The sequence below is a fragment of the Salmo salar genome, chromosome 07 (assembly GCF_965601325.2).
Source record: "Salmo salar chromosome 07, fSalSal1, whole genome shotgun sequence".
Taxonomy (NCBI): domain Eukaryota; kingdom Metazoa; phylum Chordata; class Actinopteri; order Salmoniformes; family Salmonidae; genus Salmo; species Salmo salar.
Window position 1 is genome coordinate 65,288,532 of NC_138297.1, and position 23,969 is coordinate 65,312,500.

The 23,969-nt window shown below is 50.3% G+C and overlaps 1 protein-coding gene across 13 annotated transcripts in view; it reads left to right on the top strand.

Moving 5' to 3' along the window:
* The window catches only part of LOC106576657 (ELKS/Rab6-interacting/CAST family member 1), a 549,430-nt gene that overhangs the window by 373,208 nt on the left and 152,253 nt on the right, over positions 1–23,969 (top strand). For all 13 annotated transcript variants that reach the window (XM_082977939.1, XM_082977941.1, XM_082977940.1 and 10 more), the window contains one exon: positions 4,866–5,013. In XM_082977939.1, the coding sequence (XP_082834065.1) occupies positions 4,866–5,013 (148 nt within the window). The remainder of the gene's footprint in view (positions 1–4,865; positions 5,014–23,969) is intronic.

Here is a 23,969-nt window from a genome sequence, read left to right on the forward strand (position 1 = left end):
CTATAGCTCATTCCCTCTACCCCCTACCCTATAGCTCATTCCCTCTCCCCCTACCCTATAGCTCATTCCCTCTACCCCGCTACCCTATAGCTCATTCCCTCTACCCCCTACCCTATAGCTCATTCCCTCTACCCCCTACCCTATAGCTCATTCCCTCTCCCCCTACCCTATAGCTCATTCCCTCTCCCCCTACCCTATAGCTCATTCCCTCTACCCCCTAACCTATAGCTCATTCCCTCTTCCCCTACCCTATAGCTCATTCCCTCTACCCCCTACCCTATAGCTCATTCCCTCTACTCCCTACCCTATAGCTCATTCCCTCTTCCCCCTACCCTATAGCTCATTCCCTCTCCCCCCTACCCTATAGCTCATTCCCTCTACCCCCTACCCTATAGCTCATTCCCTCTCCCCCCTACCCTATAGCTCATTCCCTCTACCCCCTACCCTATAGCTCATTCCCTCTTCTCCCTACCCTATAGCTCATTCCCTCTACCCCCTACCATATAGCTCATTCCCTCTTCCCCCTACCCTATAGCTCATTCCCCCTACCCTATAGCTCATTCCCTCTACCCCTACCCAATAGCTCATTCCCTCCAACCCCTACCCTATAGCTCATTCCCTCTACCCCCTACCCTATAGCTCATTCCCTCTACCCCCTACCCAATAGCTCATTCCCTCTATCCCCTACCCTATAGCTCATTCCCTCTTCCCCCTACCCTATAGCTCATTCCCTCTCCCCGCTACCCTATAGCTCATTCCCTCTCCCCCTACCCTATAGCTCATTCCCTCTCCCCCTACCCTATAGCTCATTCCCTATTCTCCCTACCCTATAGCTCATTCCCTCTCCCCCCTACCCTATAGCTCATTCCCTCTCCCCCCTACCCTATAGCTCATTCCCTCTTCTCCCTACCCTATAGCTCATTACCCCTACCCTATAGCTCATTCCCCCTACCCCCTACCCTATAGCTCATTCCCTCTCCCCCCTACCCTATAGCTCATTCCCTCTCCCCCTACCCTATAGCTCATTCCCCCTACCCCCTACCCTATAGCTCATTCCCTCTCCCCCTACCCTATAGCTCATTCCCCCTACCCCCTACCATATAGCTCATTCCCTCTTCTCCCTACCCTATAGCTCATTCCCCCTACCCTATAGCTCATTCCCTCTCCCCCTACCCTATAGCTCATTCCCTCTCCCCGCTACCCTATAGCTCATTCCCTCTCTCCCCCCGCTCACCCCTCCCCTACCTTAGCTCACCCCTTCCCCCTCCTAAGCCCCCCCTACCCTATAGCTCATTCCCTCTACCCCCTACCCTATAGCTCATTCCCTCTACCCCCTACCCTATAGCTCATTCCCTCTACCCCTCCCCGCTACCCTATAGCTCATTCCCTCTACCCCCTACCCTATAGCTCATTCCCTCTACCCCCTACCCTATAGCTCATTCCCTCTTCCCCCTACCCTATAGCTCATTCCCTCTCCCCGCTACCCTATAGCTCATTCCCTCTCCCCCTACCCTATAGCTCATTCCCTCTACCCCGCTACCCTATAGCTCATTCCCTCTTCCCCCTACCCTATAGCTCATTCCCTCTACCCCCTACCCTATAGCTCATTCCCTCTTCCCCCTACCCTATAGCTCATTCCCTCTTCCCCCTACCCTATAGCTCATTCCCTCTCTACCCCCTACCCTATAGCTCATTCCCTCTCCCCCTACCCTATAGCTCATTCCCTCTCTCCCTACCCTATAGCTCATTCCCTCTTCCCCCTACCCTATAGCTCATTCCCCCTACCCTATAGCTCATTCCCTCTACCCCCTACCCTATAGCTCATTCCCTCTTCCCCTACCCTATAGCTCATTCCCTCTACCCCCTACCCTATAGCTCATTCCCTCTACCCCCTACCCTATAGCTCATTCCCTCTTCTCCCGCTACCACTATAGCTCATTCCCTCTACCCCCTACCCTATAGCTCATTCCCTCTACCCCCTACCCTATAGCTCATTCCCTCTCCCCCTACCCTATAGCTCATTCCCTCTACCCCCTACCCTATAGCTCATTCCCTCTACCCCCTACCCTATAGCTCATTCCCTCTTCCCCCTACCCTATAGCTCATTCCCTCTACCCCCTACCCTATAGCTCATTCCCTCTCCCCCTACCCTATAGCTCATTCCCTCTACCCCTACCATATAGCTCATTCCCTCTACCCCCTACCCTATAGCTCATTCCCTCTACCCCCTACCCTATAGCTCATTCCCTCTCCCCCCTACCCTATAGCTCATTCCCCCTACCCTATAGCTCATTCCCCTACCCCTACCCAATAGCTCATTCCCTCTACCCCCTACCCTATAGCTCATTCCCTCTTCCCCCTACCCTATAGCTCATTCCCTCTTCCCCCTACCCTATAGCTCATTCCCTCTACTCCCTACCCTATAGCTCATTCCCTCTTCCCCCTACCCTATAGCTCATTCCCTCTCTCCCCCTACCCTATAGCTCATTCCCTCTACCCCCTACCCTATAGCTCATTCCCTCTCCCCCTACCCTATAGCTCATTCCCTCTCCCCCCTACCCTATAGCTCATTCCCTCTACCCCCTACCCTATAGCTCATTCCCTCTACCCCCTACCCTATAGCTCATTCCCTCTTCCCCCTACCCTATAGCTCATTCCCTCTTCCCCCTACCCTATAGCTCATTCCCTCTACTCCCTACCCTATAGCTCATTCCCTCTTCCCCCTACCCTATAGCTCATTCCCTCTCTCCCCCTACCCTATAGCTCATTCCCTCTCCCCCTACCCTATAGCTCATTCCCTCTACCCCCTACCCTATAGCTCATTCCCTCTACCCCCTACCCTATAGCTCATTCCCTCTATCCCCCTACCCTATAGCTCATTCCCTCTACCCCCTACCCTATAGCTCATTCCCTCTACCCCCTACCCCATAGCTCATTCCCCCTACCCTATAGCTCATTCCCTCTCCCCGCTACCCTATAGCTCATTCCCTCTCCCCCTACCCTATAGCTCATTCCCTCTTCCCCCTACCCTATAGCTCATTCCCTCTTCCCCCTACCCTATAGCTCATTCCCTCTTCTCCCTACCCTATAGCTCATTCCCTCTTCCCCCTACCCTATAGCTCATTCCCTCTTCCCCCTACCCTATAGCTCATTCCCTCTACCCCCTACCCTATAGCTCATTCCCTCTACCCCTACCCTATAGCTCATTCCCTCTCCCCCTACCCTATAGCTCATTCCCTCTCCCCCCTACCCTATAGCTCATTCCCTCTCCCCCTACCCTATAGCTCATTCCCTCTTCCCCCTACCCTATAGCTCATTCCCCCTACCCTATAGCTCATTCCCTCTACCCCCTACCCAATAGCTCATTCCCTCTACCCCCTACCATATAGCTCATTCCCTCTTCCCCCTACCCTATAGCTCATTTCCCCTACCCTATAGCTCATTCCCTCTTCCCCCTACCCTATAGCTCATTCCCCCTACCCTATAGCTCATTCCCTCTACCCCCTACCCAATAGCTCATTCCCTCTACCCCCTACCATATAGCTCATTCCCTCTTCCCCCTACCCTATAGCTCATTCCCTCTACCCTATAGCTCATTCCCTCTCCCCCCTACCCAATAGCTCATTCCCTCTACCCCCTACCCTATAGCTCATTCCCTCTACCCCCTACCCTATAGCTCATTCCCTCTTCCCCCTACCCTATAGCTCATTCCCTCTCCCCGCTACCCTATAGCTCATTCCCTCTCCCCCTACCCTATAGCTCATTCCCTCTTCCCCCTACCCTATAGCTTATTCCCTCTTCCCCCTACCCTATAGCTCATTCCCTCTTCTCCCTACCCTATAGCTCATTCCCTCTTCCCCCTACCCTATAGCTCATTCCCCCTACCCTATAGCTCATTCCCTCTCCCCTACCCTATTACTCATTCCCCCCCCCTACCCTATAGCTCATTCCCTCTTCTCCCTACCCTATAGCTCATTCCCTCTTCCCCCTACCCTATAGCTCATTCCTTCTACCCTAAGCCCCTACCCCTTTCCCACTTCTCCCTCGCCCTTTCCTCCTTTCCTAACCCCTAACCCCTATTCCCTACACCCTAGCTAGCTCCTGGCCCCTAGCCCTGTGAAATCCCCCCCCTTCCTTCCTCAGCCCTTGGCAAAACACACACTCAGGCCCTGAGGGTGGCAGGGAATGGGTACCACATCACACACACACACCACACACGCACACCACACACACACACCACACACACACACACACACACACACACACACCACACACGCACACCACACACACACACACACCACACACAGGGCATCAATAGCACCTTTTACTTGCTACACTAACTCAAACACGGCTACTGAGGTTTATAACGTTTGATCAAGGATGGAGGTTTCCAGAAACGGCCCAATAGGGAATACAGTGTTTAAACTTCTTTGATTAGAATACATTTCCTGTAGCATGTGGCTGTTTGTAGACACTGGCTGAGGGACATCACAGCGATGTGGAACATCCTTTCTGTAGTCAACCAGTGTTGATGTTAGCTTGGCAGGACTCAATGAAGCGTCAATAAAGTCAATGAAGATATTTATGTCACCTCTCACTTGACTCTTAGCCTGGTCCCAGATCTCTTTGTGTTGTCTTGTTTACTCCTATGGTCATTGTCATGTCAAATTACACCAGTCTATCTTCAGTCTATTTCTCCTTTTTAAGAAGATCACTATATTCCAATCAATGAATTCCATACATCCCACTTTGTATATCCTGGCTTTAAAACTCCGCCTTGTGTTTCCTGACTGAATCCATCCTAAATGTGTTGTGTAATATCTCTGTGAATCCTAACAGTGTGTTGTAATGTGTGTCATTGACAGACAGGAGGCGCTGTTAGCAGCCATCAGTGAGAAGGATGCCAACATCGCCCTGCTGGAGCTGTCCTCGTCCAAGAAGAAGAAGACACAGGACGAGGTGGCCATGCTGAAGAGAGAGAAGGACAGCCTGGTACAACAGCTCAAACAACAGGTACGAAACATTCAACACTCCCTCGTCACGTGACCTGGGTGGCCCCTGTCACATGACTGGGGTCTAGACACTCATCGTGGCTTCGAAGGCTTAAGGTTAGCTGCCATTACAGTCTGCTTTCTCTGGAATCTATATGCTGGGTGACAGAATAGGAAGTGACAGTAATATGGGGAGTGGGAGGATTGTAAACCTAATTTCATCATCCATGATTTGTTTGTAGGCGTAACTTAAAGAGGTTACATATGGAGGGAGATAGAGGTGGGAGAAGACTAGAGGAAAGGCAGAAAGAACAGAGGGAGATAGAGATAGGAGGGGAACTGTAGCAGAGGAAAGGAGAAGAGAGGGGAAAATAGTAGAGATGTGAAGGGAGAGGACAGGAAAGGAGAGGAGAGAGGGATAGAGGAGAGGAGAGAGGGGGAAGCGAGGAGAGGAGAGAGGGATAGAGGAGGGGAGAGAGGGATAGGGAAGAGGAGAGGAGAGGAGAGAGGGATAAAGGAGAGAGGGATAGAGGAGAGAGGGGGAAGCGAGGAGAGGAGAGAGGGATAGAGGAGAGGAGAGAGGGGGAAGCGAGGAGAGGAGAGAGGGATAGAGGAGAGGAGAGAGGGGGAAGCGAGGAGAGGAGAGAGGGATAGAGGAGAGGAGAGAGGGGGAAGCGAGGAGAGGAGAGGAGGGATAGAGGAGAGGAGGGAGGGATAGAGGAGAGAGGGGGAAGCGAGGAGAGGAGAGAGGGATAGAGGAGAGAGGGGGAAGCGAGGAGAGGAGAGGAGGGATAGAGGAGAGGAGGGAGGGATAGAGGAGAGGAGAGAGGGGGAAGCGAGGAGAGGAGAGAGGGATAGAGGAGAAGAGAGAGGGGGAAGCGAGGAGAGGAGAGAGGGATAGAGGAGAGGAGAGAGGGGGAAGCGAGGAGAGGAGAGAGGGATAGAGGAGAGGAGAGAGGGATAGAGGAGAGGAGAGAGGGATAGAGGAGAGGAGAGAGGGGGAAGCGAGGAGAGGAGAGGAGGGATAGAGGAGAGGAGAGAGGGATAGAGGAGAGGAGAGAGGGATAGAGGAGGAGAGAGAGGGATGGAGGAGGGGAGAGAGGAGAGGAGAGAGGGATAGAGGAGAGGAGAGAGGGATAGAGGAGAGGAGAGAGGGGGAAACGAGGAGAGGAGAGGAGGGATAGAGGAGAGGAGATAGGGGGAAGATAGGAGAGGAGAGAGGGATAGAGGAGAGAGAGGATAGAGGAGAGGCGAGAGGGATAGGGAAGAGGAGAGGAGAGAGGGAGAGAGGGATAGCGGAGAGGAGAGGAGAGAGGGATAGAGGAGAGGGGGAGCGGAGGAGAGGACAGAGTCTAACAGGGTACAGATGTGAGACCACAAGCCCTGCCAGTGAGGGTAATTTTAGGATTATTCAGCTCCTCCCCCAGGTGCCCACAAACCCATCTCTAAACACAAACACACACACACACACACACACACACACACACACACACACACACACACACACACACACACACACACACACACACACACACACACACACACACACACACACACTAACACACCATACCCATATCCACAGCCTCACAGCACAAACAGTCACACACACACACATCTCCCTATTCCAAATACAAACTCAACACACAGATGTACACAGTTCACGCCCACACCAACACAAACAGTCTAAACAGGCATCATGGACCCCCCTCCCACACAGCTCTGCTCGGTGCACAGGGCCTCATTCACAACTGGTTAGACATAAAACATGTGGAAACAGTACAGGTTAGTAGTGGACAGGAATGTCAAGGCTGTCTGTGTCCCAGTTCATACAGAGGACTGGGATGTACAGGAACATGGAGACCTTGCTCCTTCCCTACTCACCCTCCCTCCAACCCTCCCTCTCTTTTTCCCCTCCCTACCTCCCTCCCTCTCATCTCTCTCCCTCCCTGCCCCCTTCCTCCCTCCCTCTCTTTCTCCCCTCTCTCTCTTCTCTCTCCCTCCCTGCCCCCTTCCTCCCTCCTGCCCCCTTCCTCCCTCCCTCCCTCTCTCTCCCTCCCTCTCTTCTCTCTCCCTCTCTCTCTCCCTCCCTCTCTCCCTCTCCCTCCCTCTCTTTCTCCCCTCCCTCTCTGCTCTCTCCCTCCCTCCCTGCCCCCTCCCTCCCTCCCTCTCTTTCTCCCCTCCCTCCCTCTCTTCTCTCTCGCTCCCTGCCCCCTCCCTCCCCCCTCCCTCACTGCCCCCACCCTCCCTCCCTCCTCTGTGTGGCAGGTTACTATCAGCTGACAACATTCCACAGGAAATGATTGTCAGAGTAGGAGATTGTAGCTTAGAGCCCCATCCAGACTTCAGCCCTGTGTGTGTGTGTGTGTGTGTGTGTGTGTGTGTGTGTGTGTGTGTGTGTGTGTGTGTGTGTGTGTGTGTGTGTGTGTGTGTGTGTGTGTGTGTGTGTGTGTGTGTGTGTGTGTGTCCTCGCCCTATACTATCTGTGTGACAACCTGCTCTAACCTGATTGACTGAAGGGAGGTGGGTGGGGTGGCGGTGGGCGTGCCTAAAGGTCAGAGGTCATTAGTGTGGCCTTGGAGGCCTTTTAACCAGCTAACACCTGACATGTCTCCCCTCCTACCCTCCCTTCCTCCCCCAGACTGCTCCATGTGTCCCCCTCCTACCCTCCCTTCCTCCCCCTGACTGCTCCATGTGTCCCCCTCCTACCCTCCCTTCCTCCCCCTGACTGCTCCATGTGTCCCCCTCCTACCCTCCCTTCCTCCCCCTGACTGCTCCATGTGTCCCCCTCCAACCCTCCCTTCCTCCCCCTGACTGCTCCATGTGTCCCCCTCCTACCCTCCCTTCCTCCCCCTGACTGCTCCATGTGTCCCCCTCCTACCCTCCCTTCCTCCCCCTGACTGCTCCATGTGTCCCCCTCCTACCCTCCCTTCCTCCCCCTGACTGCTCCATGTGTCCCCCTCCTACACTCCCTTCCTCCCCCTGACTGCTCCATGTCTCCCCTCCCTTCCTCCCCCTGACTGCTCCATGTCTCCCCTCCTCCCCTCCCTTCCTCCCCCTGACTGCTCCATGTCTCCCCCTCCTACCCTCCCTTCCTCCCCCTGACTGCTCCATGTCTCCCCCTCATACCCTCCCTTCCTCCCCCTGACTGCTCCATGTCTCCCCACCTACCCTCCCTTCCTCCCCCTGACTGCTCCATGTCTCCCCCTCCTCCCCTCCCTTCCTCCCCCTGACTGCTCCATGTCTCCCCCTCCTACCCTCCCTTCCTCCCCCTGGCTGCTCCATGTCTCCCCCTACTACCCTCCCATCCTCCCCCTGACTGCTCCATGTCTTCCCCTTCTACCCTCCCTCCCTCCCTCCCCCTGACTGCTCCATGTCTCCCCCTCCTCCCCTCCCTTCCTCCCCCTGACTGCTCCATGTCTCCCCCTCCTACCCTCCCTTCCTCCCCCTGACTGCTCCATGTCTCCCCCTCCTACCATCCCTTCCTCCCCCTGACTGCTCCATGTCTCCCCCTCCTACCCTCCCTTCCTCCCCCTGACTGCTCCATGTCTCCCCCTTCTACCCTCCCTCCCTCCTCCTGACTGCTCCATGTCTCCCCCTCCTACCCTCCCTTCCTCCCCCTGACTGCTCCATGTCTCCCCCTTCTACCCTCCCTCCCTCCCCTGACTGCTCCATGTCTCCCCCTCCTACCCTCCCTTCCTCCCCCTGACTGCTCCATGTCTCCCCCTCCTCCCCTCCCTTCCTCCCCCTGACTGCTCCATGTCTCCCCCTCCTACCCTCCCTTCCTCCCCCTGACTGCTCCATGTCTCCCCCTTCTACCCTCCCTCCCTCCCCCTGACTGCTCCATGTCTCCCCCTTCTACCCTCCCTTCCTCCCCCTGGCTGCTCCATGTCTCCCCCTCCTACCCTCCCTTCCTCCCCCTGACTGCTCTATACATGTCCTCAGGGTCAATGTGAAGCTACCAGACAGAGAGGTCAGAGATCAGATAGGCTGTGTTGTTAGAGGCTGTGCTGTTAGAGGTTGTGTTGTTAGAGGTTGTGTTGTTAGAGGCTGTGTTAGACGTTGTGTTGTTAGAAGTTGTGTTGTTAGAGGCTGTGTTGTTAGAGGTTGTGTTAGAGGTTGTGTTGTTAGAGATTGTGATGTTAGAGGTTGTGTTAGAGGTTGTGTTAGAGGCTGTGTTGTTAGAGGCTGTGTTGTTAGAGGTTGTGTTGTTAGAGGTTGTGTTGTTAGAGGCTGTGTTGTTAGAGGCTGTGTTACAGGTTGTGTTGTTACAGGTTGTGTTGTTAGAGTTTGTGTTGTTAGAGGTTGTGTTAGAGGTTGTGTTGTTAGAGGCTGTGTTGTTAGAGGCTGTGTTAGAGGCTGTGTTGTTAGAGGCTGTGTTAGAGGTTGTGTTGTTAGAGGTTGTGTTAGAGGCTGTGATGTTAGAGGCTGTGTTAGAGGTTGTGTTGTTAGAGGTTGTGTTGTTAGAGGCTGTGTTGTTAGAGGTGGTGTTAGAAGTTGTGTTGTTAGAGGTTGTGATGTTAGAGGTTGTGTTGTTAGAGGCTGTGTTGTTAGAGGTTGTGATGTTAGAGGTTGTGTTGTTAGAGGCTGTGTTGTTAGAGGTTGTGTTGTTAGAGGCTGTGATGTTAGAGGTTGTGTTGTTAGAGGCTGTGTTGTTAGAGGTTGTGTTGTTAGAGGCTGTGTTGTTAGAGGTTGTGATGTTAGAGGCTGTGTTGTTAGAGGCTGTGTTGTTAGAGGTTGTGTTGTTAGAGGTTGTGTTGTTAGAGGCTGTGTTGTTAGAGGTTGTGATGTTAGAGGTTGTGTTAGAGGCTGTGTTGTCAGAGGTTGTGTTGTTAGAGGTTGTGTTGTTAGAGGCTGTGTTGTTAGAGGTGGTGTTAGAAGTTGTGTTGTTAGAGGCTGTGTTAGAGTTTGTGTTGTTAGAGGTTGTGTTAGAGGTTGTGTTAGAGGTTGTGTTGTTAGAGGCTGTGTTAGAGTTTGTGTTGTTAGAGGTTGTGTTAGAGGTTGTGTTGGAGGTTGTGTTGTTAGAGGCTGTGTTAGAGGTTGTGTTGTTAGAGGTTGTGCTAGAGGTTGTGTTGTTAGAGGTTGTGTTGTTAGAGGCTGTGTTGTTAGAGGTTGTGATGTTAGAGGTTGTGTTAGAGGCTGTGTTGTCAGAGGTTGTGTTGTTAGAGGTTGTGTTGTCAGAGGTTGTGTTGTTAGAGGCTGTGATGTTAGAGGCTGTGATGTTAGAGGCTGTGATGTTAGAGGTTGTGTTAGAGGCTGTGATGTTAGAGGCTGTGATGTTAGAGGTTGTGTTGTTAGAGGCTGTGATGTTAGAGGTTGTGTTAAAGGCTGTGATGTTAGAGGCTGTGATGTTAGAGGTTGTGTTGTTAGAGGCTGTGTTGTTAGAGGTTGTGTTAGAGGCTGTGATGTTAGAGGCTGTGATGTTAGAGGTTGTGTTAGAGGTTGTGTTGTTAGAGCCTGTGTTGTTAGAGGTTGTGTTAGAGGTTGTGTTGTTAGAGGCTGTGATGTTAGAGGTTGTGTTGTTAGAGGCTGTGTTAGAGGTTGTGTTAGAGGCTGTGTTAGAGGCTGTGTTAGAGGCTGTGTTGTTAGAGGTTGTGTTGTTAGAGGTTGTGTTAGAGACTGTGATGTGAATGAACTGCCTGTTGATTAAATGGAGAAGAGGTATGCAGGCAGGAGATCACATGACTCACAGCACAATTAACCCAGGAATGCTGATCCTCCCCTTTACCACACACACACACACACACACACACACACACACACACACACACACACACACACACACACACACACACACACACACACACACACACACACCATCACACACAACCAGTCACACACAACCAGACACACACACACACCTAGAAACACACACACCTGGACACACACACACTTAGACACACACACACTTACACACACACACAGGACTCTACACACACACACACACACACACACACACACACACACACACACACACACACACACACACACACACACACACACACACACACACACACCCCTAAACAGGAGAAGAGACATGTTTCTCAGTGTAAAGTATGTTCTCAGATGGCTGGATGATTCCCTGCTGGTGAGGTGCTCAGACTGGAACTGACTAGAGACACTGTTACTGTCTCCACTATGTAGTACCACTGTTACTGTCTCCACTATGTAGTAACACTGTTACTGTCTCCACTATGTAGTAACACTGTTACTGTCTCCACTATGTAGTTACACTGTTACTGTCTCCACTATGTAGTAACACTGTTACTGTCTCCACTATGTAGTACACTGTTACTGTCTCCACTATGTAGTACCACTGTTACTGTCTCCACTATGTAGTTACACTGTTACTGTCTCCACTATGTAGTAACACTGTTACTGTCTCCACTATGTAGTACCACTGTTACTGTCTCCACTATGTAGTTACACTGTTACTGTCTCCACTATGTAGTAACACTGTTACTGTCTCCACTATGTAGTACCACTGTTACTGTCTCCACTATGTAGTAACACTGTTACTGTCTCCACTATGTAGTAACACTGTTACTGTCTCCACTATGTAGTTACACTGTTACTGTCTCCACTATGTAGTAACACTGTTACTGTCTCCACTATGTAGTACCACTGTTACTGTCTCCACTATGTAGTACCACTGTTACTGTCTCCACTATGTAGTTACACTGTTACTGTCTCCACTATGTAGTAACACTGTTACTGTCTCCACTATGTAGTACCACTGTTACTGTCTCCACTATGTAGTTACACTGTTACTGTCTCCACTATGTAGTTACACTGTTACTGTCTCCACTATGTAGTACCACTGTTACTGTCTCCACTATGTAGTACCACTGTTACTGTCTCCACTATGTAGTACCACTGTTACTGTCTCCACTATGTAGTTACACTGTTACTGTCTCCACTATGTAGTACCACTGTTACTGTCTCCACTATGTAGTACCACTGTTACTGTCTCCACTATGTAGTACCACTGTTACTGTCTCCACTATGTAGTACCACTGTTACTGTCTCCACTATGTAGTTACACTGTTACTGTCTCCACTATGTAGTACCACTGTTACTGTCTCCACTACATAGTACCACTCTTACTGTCTCCACTATGTAGTACCACTGTTACTGTCTCCACTATGTAGTAACACTGTTACTGTCTCCACTATGTAGTTACATTGTTACTGTCTCCACTATGTAGTACCACTGTTACTGTCTCCACTATGTAGTTATACTGTTACTGTCTCCACTATGTAGTACCACTGTTACTGTCTCCACTATGTAGTACCACTGTTACTGTCTCCACTATGTAGTAACACTGTTACTGTCTCCACTATGTAGTAAGACTGTTACTGTCTCCACTATGTAGTAACACTGTTACTGTCTCCACTATGTAGTTACACTGTTACTGTCTCCACTATGTAGTACCACTGTTACTGTCTCCACTATGTAGTAACACTGTTACTGTCTCCACTATGTAGTTACACTGTTACTGTCTCCACTATGTAGTACCACTGTTACTGTCTCCACTATGTAGTTACACTGTTACTGTCTCCACTATGTAGTAACACTGTTACTGTCTCCACTATGTAGTTACACTGTTACTGTCTCCACTATGTAGTACCACTGTTACTGTCTCCACTATGAAGTAACACTGTTACTGTCTCCACTATGTAGTAACACTGTTACTGTCTCCACTACGTAGTTATACTGTTACTACAAACTGTTTCCAGTTATACTACATGCTGTACTGATATACTACAACCTGTACCCAGTTATACTACACACTACTGATATACTACAAACTGTACCCAGTTATACTACACACTACTGATATACTACAAACTGTACCCAGTTATACTACACACTGTACTGATATACTACAAACTGTACCCAGTTATACTACATACTGTACTGATATACTACAAACTGTACCCAGTTATACTACATCCTGTACTGATACACAGTCACTATACTAAGAGCAGCTGTGTCTATGTGTGACCACTGGGTTTAAACGTGGGTCGTATTCCTTCCTCAGGACTGTAAAACTGAACTAAAGCTCCGGCAGACACTAATGTTTTGATCCATGATGGAGTTTTTACCTGAGTTACAAGGTATCACTGACTAGTTTGTATGGTATTACTACGGTAACAGAGGTTGATGTAGGACTGAGACTGCTTTGGCAACTCTATGTCATTTTCCCATCTACAGCACTCACCGTACCTCACCTTACCATACTATACCACTGACCCTTACCTAGAGAGATATACAGTACTAATCTATACCACTGACCCTTACCTAGAGAGATATACAGTAATAATCTATACTTCACCCTTACCTAGAGAGATATACAGTACTAATCTATACCACTGACCCTTACCTAGAGAGATATACAGTACTAATCTATACTTCACCCTTACCTATAGAGATATACAGTACTAATCTATACCACTGACCCTTACCTAGAGAGATATACAGTACTAATCTATACTTCGCCCTTACCTATAGAGATATACAGTACTAATCTATACTTCCCCCTTAACTATAGAGATATACAGTAGTAATCTATACCTCACCCGTAACTGTAGAGATATACAGTAGTAATCTATACCTCACCCTAACCTGTAGAGATATACAGTAATAATCTATACTTGTGATCTAGTTAATCGAACCAGAGTATTACTGACTGGTTCCAGTGTTGTTACCGTGGTAACAGAGTGATGGGAAACTCTGCTCTACTCTACCTTGAGTTATTAGAACCAGAGTATTACTGACTGGTTCCAGTGTTGTTACCGTGGTAACAGAGTGATGGGAAACTCTGCTCTACTCTACCTTGAGTTATTAGAACCAGAGTATTACTGACTGGTTCCAGTGTTGTTACCGTGGTAACAGAGTGATGGGAAACTCTGCTCTACTCTACCTTGAGTTATTAGAACCAGAGTATTACTGACTGGTTCCAGTGTTGTTACCGTGGTAACAGAGTGATGGGAAACTCTGCTCTACTCTACCTTGAGTTATTAGAACCAGAGTATTACTGACTGGTTCCAGTGTTGTTACCGTGGTAACAGAGTGATGGGAAACTCTGCTCTACTCTACCTTGAGTTATTAGAACCAGAGTATTACTGACTGGTTCCAGTGTTGTTACCGTGGTAACAGAGTGATGGGAAACTCTGCTCTACTCTACCTTGAGTTATTAGAACCAGAGTATTACTGACTGGTTCCAGTGTTGTTACCGTGGTAACAGAGTGATGGGAAACTCTGCTCTACTCTACCTTGAGTTATTAGAACCAGAGTATTACTGACTGGTTCCAGTGTTGTTACCGTGGTAACAGAGTGATGGGAAACTCTGCTCTACTCTACCTTGAGTTATTAGAACCAGAGTATTACTGACTGGTTCCAGTGTTGTTACCGTGGTAACAGAGTGATGGGAAACTCTGCTCTACTCTACCTTGAGTTATTAGAACCAGAGTATTACTGACTGGTTCCAGTGTTGTTACCGTGGTAACAGAGTGATGGGAAACTCTGCTCTACTCTACCTTGAGTTATTAGAACCAGAGTATTACTGACTGGTTCCAGTGTTGTTACCGTGGTAACAGAGTGATGGGAAACTCTGCTCTACTCTACCTTGAGTTATTAGAACCAGAGTATTACTGACTGGTTCCAGTGTTGTTACCGTGGTAACAGAGTGATGGGAAACTCTGCTCTACTCTACCTTGAGTTATTAGAACCAGAGTATTACTGACTGGTTCCAGTGTTGTTACCGTGGTAACAGAGTGATGGGAAACTCTGCTCTACTCTACCTTGAGTTATTAGAACCAGAGTATTACTGACTGGTTCCAGTGTTGTTACCGTGGTAACAGAGTGATGGGAAACTCTGCTCTACTCTACCTTGAGTTATTAGAACCAGAGTATTACTGACTGGTTCCAGTGTTGTTACTGTGGTAACAGAGAGTGATGTAGGAGTGAGACTTCTCTTCACCTCTACTCTTCCTGCATGCTACAAATTCAACAGTAAATAGGCATTTCTCCGTCTTAGCTGTGGTTTATCGTTTGTTTAAATATGGTCTTTCAACAAATCAGCATCCAGGAACAGACCCACCCTGTATAACACATCTTACTGTACATCACTCCACCTAACCTTACCCAGACCCCATCACACACACACATACACATACACACACACACACACACACACACACACACACACACACACACACACACACACACACACACACACACACACACACACACACCTAACCTTACCCAGACCCCATCACACACACACACACACACACACACACACACACACACACACACACACACACACACACACACACACACACACACACCTAACCTTACCCAGACCCCATCACACACACACACACACATACACACACACACACACACACACACACACACACACACACACACACACACACACACACACACACACACACACACCTAACCTTACCCAGACCCCATCACACACACACACACACACACCTAACCTTACCCAGACCCCATCACACACACACACACACACACACACACACACACACACACACACACACCTAACCTAACCTAGACTCAACTCTGTGGAATGATGACCTGTTGGCTCCCAGCTCAGCCAGATACTCCTTACTGAAAACACTGTCCAAAAAACACATGATGTACTGTCTGATATATATCATGTCTGGACCTGTTGAGACAGGAGGAGGGGAGATGGAAAGAGAGAGAGAGACAGAGAGAGAGAGATGGAGAGGGAGAGAGATGGAGAGATGGAGAGGGAGAGGGAGAGAGGGTAGCAGTATTAAGCCAGTCCATTATATTCCTGTATGATACAGTCCATTAATCATATCTCAACACTGTCCCTCCTCCTCCTTCCACATATTTGACATCTTTATGACACCTCAGTACCAAAGGAGTGTTTCTGACAACACAGAGGCTTTGCTGTCTACTCGTGTGTGTGTGTGTGTGTGTGTGTGTGTGTGTGTGTGTGTGTGTGTGTGTGTGTGTGTGTGTGTGTGTGTGTGTGTGTGTGTGTGTGTGTGTGTGTGTGTGTGTGTGTGTGTGTGTGTGTGTGTGTGTGTGGGATGGTTTGTGTGGTTTTACCCCACTTCTTCTCCTACCTCTGTAGTACATCAGGGTGTGTGTGTGTGTTAACTGTACGTCAGGGTGTGTTAACTGTACGTCAGGGTGTGTTAACTGTACATCAGGGTGTGTTAACTGTACGTCAGGGTGTGTTAACTGTACGTCAGGGTGTGTTAACTGTACATCAGGGTGTGTTAACTCTACGTCAGGGTGTGTTAACTGTACGTCAGGGTGTGTTAACTGTACGTCAGGGTGTGTTAACTGTACGTCAGGGTGTGTTAACTGTACATCAGGGTGTGTTAACTGTACGTCAGGGTGTGTTAACTGTACATCAGGGTGTGTTAACTGTACGTCAGGGTGTGTTAACTGTACATCAGGGTGTGTTAACTGTACATCAGGGTGTGTGTTAACTGTACGTCAGGGTGTGTTAACTGTACGTCAGGGTGTGTTAACTGTACGTCAGGGTGTGTTAACTGTACATCAGGGTGTGTTAACTGTACATCAGGGTGTGTTAACTGTACATCAGGGTGTGTGTTAACTGTACGTCAGGGTGTGTTAACTGTACATCAGGGTGTGTGTTAACTGTACATCAGGGTGTGTGTTAACTGTACGTCAGGGTGTCTTAACTGTACGTCAGGGTGTGTTAACTGTACGTCAGGGTGTGTGTTAACTGTACGTCAGGGTGTGTTTTAACTGTACGTCAGGGTGTGTTAACTGTACATCAGGGTGTGTGTTAACTGTACATCAGGGTGTGTGTTAACTGTACGTCAGGGTGTGTTAACTGTACGTCAGGGTGTGTGTTAACTGTACGTCAGGGTGTGTTTTAACTGTACGTCAGGGTGTGTTAACTGTACGTCAGGGTGTGTTAACTGTACATCAGGGTGTGTGTTAACTGTACAGGGGCTGAGGAGAGCTGAGCGGCCAGGCAGAGCTCTCCTTCCTGGGGCAGACGTTGATCAAATGTCGGGGTATTTTTAGGTTCTCTTCTGGGGCTCCATCCACACATGTCCACACACACACACACACACACAGACAGACAGACAGACAGACAGACAGACAGACAGACAGACAGACAGACAGACAGACAGACAGACAGACAGACAGACAGACAGACAGACAGACAGACAGACAGACAGACAGAGAGAGAGATAGATAGAGAGAGAGAGCTCCTACTGTGTGCCACGGTCTGAAGAGGTCTGCTTGGCGTCCCACAGCCAACCCTGTTCTCTAACTGACGTCTGACTCAGTCTGTTGGTCGGTCTCCAGTATGTAATGTCCCATCATACACACACACAGCATCTCATCCCAAACAGCAGGCCACTGACCCTGCCGCGGCCACATCCCTCCATACCGCCCTGTTTCCTAGTCTAGTCTGTTAGGACAGATTCAAAAGAGAGTCTGGCTGCGCTGTGCGAGCTGTGGTAACCTCAGACTGGGCAGTACGGTTCCCACCAGGGAGGTGCTGTGGTAACCTCAGACTGGGCAGTACGGTTCCCACCAGGGAGGTGCTGTGGTAACCTCAGACTGGGCAGTACGGTTCCCACCAGGGAGGTGCTGTGGTAACCTCAGACTGGGCAGTACGGTTCCCACCAGGGAGGTGCTGTGGTAACCTCAGACTGGGCAGTACGGTTCCCACCAGGGAGGTGCTGTGGTAACCTCAGACTGGGCAGTACGGTTCCCACCAGGGAGGTGCTGTGGTAACCTCAGACTGGGCAGTACGGTTCCCACCAGGGAGGTGCTGTGGTAACCTCAGACTGGGCAGTACGGTTCCCACCAGGGAGGTGCTGTGGTAACCTCAGACTGGGCAGTACGGTTCCCACCAGGGAGGTGCTGTGGTAACCTCAGACTGGGCAGTACGGTTCCCACCAGGGAGGTGCTGTTCTGTGTACCAACCAGCACTGTTCTTCTGTGTTTCTGACAGGATGCTGAGTTAGTCTGTGTTTCTGACATGATGCTGAGTCAGTCTGTGTTTCTGACATGATGCTGAGTCAGTCTGTGTTTCTGACAGGATGCTGAGTCAGTCTGTGTTTCTGACATGATGCTGAGTCAGTCTGTCTTTCTGACATGATGCTGAGTTAGTCTGTGTTTCTGACATGATGCTGAGTCAGTCTGTGTTTCTGACAGGATGCTGAGTCAGTCTGTGTTTCTGACAGGATGCTGAGTCAGTCTGTGTTTCTGACAGGATGCTGAGTTAGTCTGTGTTTCTGACATGATGCTGAGTCAGTCTGTGTTTCTGACATGATGCTGAGTTAGTCTGTGTTTCTGACATGATGCTGAGTCAGTCTGTGTTTCTGACATGATGCTGAGTTAGTCTGTGTTTCTGACATGATGCTGAGTCAGTCTGTGTTTCTGACATGATGCTGAGTTAGTCTGTGTTTCTGACATGATGCTGAGTCAGTCTGTGTTTCTGACATGATGCTGAGTTAGTCTGTGTTTCTGACATGATGCTGAGTTAGTCTGTGTTTCTGACATGATGCTGAGTCAGTCTGTGTTTCTGACAGGATGCTGAGTTAGTCTGTGTTTCTGACATGATGCTGAGTCAGTCTGTGTTTCTGACATGATGCTGAGTCAGTCTGTGTTTCTGACATGATGCTGAGTTAGTCTGTGTTTCTGACATGATGCTGAGTTAGTCTGTGTTTCTGACATGATGCTGAGTTAGTCTGTGTTTCTGACATGATGCTGAGTTAGTCTGTGTTTCTGACATGATGCTGAGTCAGTCTGTGTTTCTGACATGATGCTGAGTTAGTCTGTGTTTCTGACATGATGCTGAGTTAGTCTGTGTTTCTGACAGGATGCTGAGTTAGTCTGTGTTTCTGACATGATGCTGAGTTAGTCTGTGTTTCTGACATGATGCTGAGTTAGTCTGTGTTTCTGACATGATGCTGTTAGTCTGTGTTTCTGACATGATGCTGAGTCAGTCTGTGTTTCTGACATGATGCTGAGTTAGTCTGTGTTTCTGACATGATGCTGAGTTAGTCTGTGTTCCTGACATGATGCTGAGTTAGTCTGTGTTTCTGACATGATGCTGAGTTAGTCTGTGTTTCTGACATGATGCTGAGTTAGTCTGTGTTTCTGACAGGATGCTGAGTCAGTCTGTGTTTCTGACAGGATGCTGAGTTAGACTGTGTTTCTGACATGATGCTGAGTTAGTCTGTGTTTCTGACAGGATGCTGAGTTAGTCTGTGTTTCTGACAGGATGCTGAGTCAGTCTGTGGTAGCAGGAGGGAAGACACTGTGATTATTAGAGTAACAAGGTGGATGTCTTTATGGGGTTGACAGAACGATAATGACCTGTTAAACCACAGTAATCCATAAAGGTTAAAAATACCAGGATGTTGCAAGAGGGAGATGAAGAGAGAGATATAGAGATTGAGAGAAAGAGAAACCAGACAGAGAGGTGGGGATTGAGGAGGTGAGAGAAAGAGAGGCCAGACAGAGAGATGGGGATTGAGGAGGTAAGAGAAAGAGAAACCAAACAGAGAGATGGGGATTGAGGAGGTGAGAGAAAGAGAAACCAGACAGAGAGATGGGGATTGAGGAGGTGAGAGAAAGAGAGACCAGACAGAGAGGTGGGGATTGAGGAGGTGAGAGAAAGAGAAACCAGACAGAGAGATGGGGATTGAGGAGGTGAGAGAAAGAGAGACCAGACAGAGAGATGGGGATTGAGGAGGTGAGAGAAAGAGAGACCAGACAGAGAGATGGGGATTGAGGAGGTGAGAGAAAGAGAAACCAGACAGAGAGATGGGGATTGAGGAGGTGAGAGAAAGAGAGACCAGACAGAGAGATGGGGATTGAGGAGGTGAGAGAAAGAGAGACCAGACAGAGAGATGGGGATTGAGGAGGTGAGAGAAAGAGAGACCAGACAGAGAGATGGGGATTGAGGAGGTGAGAGAAAGAGAAACCAGACAGAGAGGTGGGGATTGAGGAGGTGAGAGAAAGAGAGACCAGACAGAGAGATGGGGATTGAGGAGGTGAGAGAAAGAGAGACCAGACAGAGAGATGGGGATTGAGGAGGTGAGAGAAAGAGAAACCAGACAGAGAGGTGGGGATTGAGGAGGTGAGAGAAAGAGAGACCAGACAGAGAGATGGGGATTGAGGAGGTGAGAGAAAGAGAGACCAGACAGAGAGATGGGGATTGAGGAGGTGAGAGAAAGAGAAACCAGACAGAGAGATGGGGATTGAGGAGGTGAGAGAAAGAGAGACCAGACAGAGAGGTGGGGATTGAGGAGGTGAGAGAAAGAGAGGCCAGACAGAGAGATGGGGATTGAGGAGGTGAGAGAAAGAGAGACCAGACAGAGAGATGGGGATTGAGGAGGTGAGAGAAAGAGAAACCAGACAGAGAGATGGGGATTGAGGAGGTGAGAGAAAGAGAAACCAGACAGAGAGATGGGGATTGAGGAGGTGAGAGAAAGAGAAACCAGACAGAGAGATGGGGATTGAGGAGGTGAGAGAAAGAGAGGCCAGACAGAGAGGTGGGGATTGAGGAGGTGAGAGAAAGAGAGACCAGACAGAGAGATGGAGACAGAGGGAGACATAAAGCTCGACAGTGTGGCTGAGCTCCTGTGTGCTAACCTGACCTAACCTAACCTAATCTGCGCTCTGCATTTCAAAGCATATCTTCATTGTAGTGCCCGGGGGCGTGGCTACAAGGCTACATCACACACACACACACACACACACACACACACACACACACACACACACACACACCGCGGCTCCAGGCGCCTGTGTGCTTGTCTGTGGCCAAACCTTAAATTAGAGACTCGCTTTGCCGCCGACTGGCTGGTCAGTAGCCGTGGACCCAGCTACGGTGGCTGAAGAGGGCCAAACAACACAGAGAAAACAGGCAACAACAAAGCCATCCACCAACCAAACAGTCAGCTGGTTTATAAAGGGATGTGTTCAACTCCAAACCTGCTGAGAGGCACCCACGGTGCCGCTTCTGAAGCTGGGGATGGAGAGTGTGTGTGTGTGTGTGTGTGTGTGTGTGTGTGTGTGTGTGTGTGTGAGAGAGAGTGTGAGAGTGTGTGACTGTGTCGTAGCAGGGTTTGTGTTGGACCAGACATGGTTTCTTACTGCTCGTTAGTTAGACCTACTGGTGGAATGAGTTTCCATGTTGTTGGAACAGCTGACCTCAAACACACACACACATATACACACACACACACACACACACACACACACACACACACACACACACACACACACACACACACACACACACACACACATAGTAATGGCTGTCTGGAAGAGGGAACCAAGGTGCAGCAGAGGATGTGTTCATCATTAGAATTTTAATTCAAATAAACAAGAGAACACTACAAAATGAACAAAAACGACAGCAAACAGTCCTGTTAGGAAAATACTCAAAACAGAAACAATTACCCACAAAACCCAAAGGAAAAACATGCTCCTTATGTGTGACTCCCAATCAGCAGCAACGAGCTTCAGCTGTGCCTGATTGGGAGCCACACACATGGCCCAAAACAAAGAAATACCAAAACATAGAAAAAGGAACATAGAACGCTCACCCAATGTAACACCCTGGCCTAACCAAAATAAAGAACAAAAAACCCCTCTCTATGGCCAGGGCGTTACAGTACCCCCCCCCCAAAGGTGCGGACTCCGGCCGCAAAACCTGACTCTGAAGGGGAGGGTCCGGGTGGGCCTTCTTACGGCGGCGGCTCAGGTGCGGGACGTGGCCTCTGCTCCACTCTTGGCGTCGCCCTCTTAGGTGGCGCACCTGGCCGCGCCGAAGGTCTGGTGGGCGACGCTGACTGCGCCCGGCTGGCGGGCGGCGATGGCTGCGCCCGGCTGGCGGGCGACCCTGGTTGCGCCCGGCTGGCGGCCGGCGATGGTTGCGCCCGGCTGGCGGGCGGCGAAGGTTGCGCCCGGCTGGCGGGCGTCCCTGGCCACTCTGGCAGTTCAGGGCAGTCTGGCCACTTTGGCAGTTCAGGGCAGTCTGGCCACTCTGGCAGTTCAGGGCAGTCTGGCCACTCTGGCAGTTCAGGGCAGTCTGGCCACTCTGGCAGTTCAGGGCAGTCTGGCCACTCCGGCAGTTCAGGGCAGTCTGGCCACTCCGGCAGTTCAGGGCAGTCTGGCCACTCCGGCAGTTCAGGGCAGTCTGGCCACTCCGGCAGTTCAGGGCAGTCTGGCCACTCCGGCAGTTCAGGGCAGTCTGGCCACTCCGGCAGTTCAGGGCAGTCTGGCCACTCCGGCAGTTCAGGGCAGTTTGGCCACTCTGACGACTGTTGACTGGCGGGCAGCTCTGACGACTGTTGACTGGCGGGCAGCTCTGGCGACTGTTGACTGGCGGGCAGCTCTGACGACTGTTGACTGGCGGGCAGCTCTGGCGACTGTTGACTGGCGGGCAGCTCTGGCAACTGTTGACTGGCGGGCAGCTCTGGCAACTGTTGACTGGCGGGCAGCTCTGGCAACTGTTGACTGGCGGGCAGCTCTGACTGCTCTGGACAGGTGAGACCCACTGGAGGCCTAGTCCTGGGAGGTGGCACAGGACGGACCAGGATGGGGAGACCCACTGGAGGCCTGGTCCGAGGAGGTGGCACAGGATGGACAAGGATGGGGAGACCCACTGGAGGCCTGGTCCGAGGAGGAGGCACAGGATAAACCGGGCTGTGGGGGAGCACTGGAGTTCTGGTACAGACACTCTTTACCCACACTCCAGGCTGAATGCCCACTTTGGCCCGGCACGGGCGGAAAGCAGGCATTGGGCGAACTGGACCCTCCCAGCGCTCTGGAGACACAGTGCGCAACGCCGGCGCAGGATAACCTGGACCGAGGAGGCGCACTGGAGACCAGACGCGCTGAGCTGGCACCATCTGCCCTGGCTCGATGCCTGCACTCGCATGGCACTTGCGGGGGGCTGGTATGTAGCGCACCGGGCTTTGAACGCGCACTGGGGACACCGTGCACTCCACAGCATAACACGGTGTCTTACCAGTACCACGCTGCTTCCGGTAAGCACGGGGAGTTGGCTTAGGTCTACCACCTGACTCCGCCAATCTCCCCGTGTGCCCCCCCCCAAAAAATGGTGGGGCTGCCTCCCGTGTCCGTTGCGCTCCCTCTCCTCATACCAGCGCCTCTCAGCTCTCGCCGCCTCGATCTCCCACTGTGGGCGGCGATAATCCCCAGCTTGAGTCCATGGTCCTTTCCCGTCCAGGATTTCCTCCCAAGTCCATGACTCCAGATAGCTTTTCTCCTGGTGCCTCTCCTTGTGCTGCTCCTTCCTCTGCTGCTTGGTCCGTTGTTGGTGGGTAATTCTGTAACGGCTGTCTGGAAGAGGGAACCAAGGTGCAGCAGAGGATGTGTTCATCATTAGAATTTTAATTCAAATAAACAAGAGAACACTACAAAATGAACAAAAACGACAGCAAACAGTCCTGTTAGGAAAATACTCAAAACAGAAACAATTACCCACAAAACCCAAAGGAAAAACATGCTCCTTATGTGTGACTCCCAATCAGCAGCAACGAGCTTCAGCTGTGCCTGATTGGGAGCCACACACATGGCCCAAAACAAAGAAATACCAAAACATAGAAAAAGGAACATAGAACGCCCACCCAATGTAACACCCTGGCCTAACCAAAATAAAGAACAAAAAACCCCTCTCTATGGCTAGGGCGTTACACACATACACAGATACAGATACATACACACACACATATACACACACACACACAGATACATGGACAAATAAATAATAGAGGTTTGGCAGATGATGAGCTGTTTCCTTGGTGATGATGAGTTGATGTGTACAGCACAGTATGATTATTGTGGGTTAGACTGGGATAACTGTAGAACAACTTCCTGATGTTGGGTTATTATGGGTTAGAGACTGGGATAACTGTAGAACAACTTCCTGAT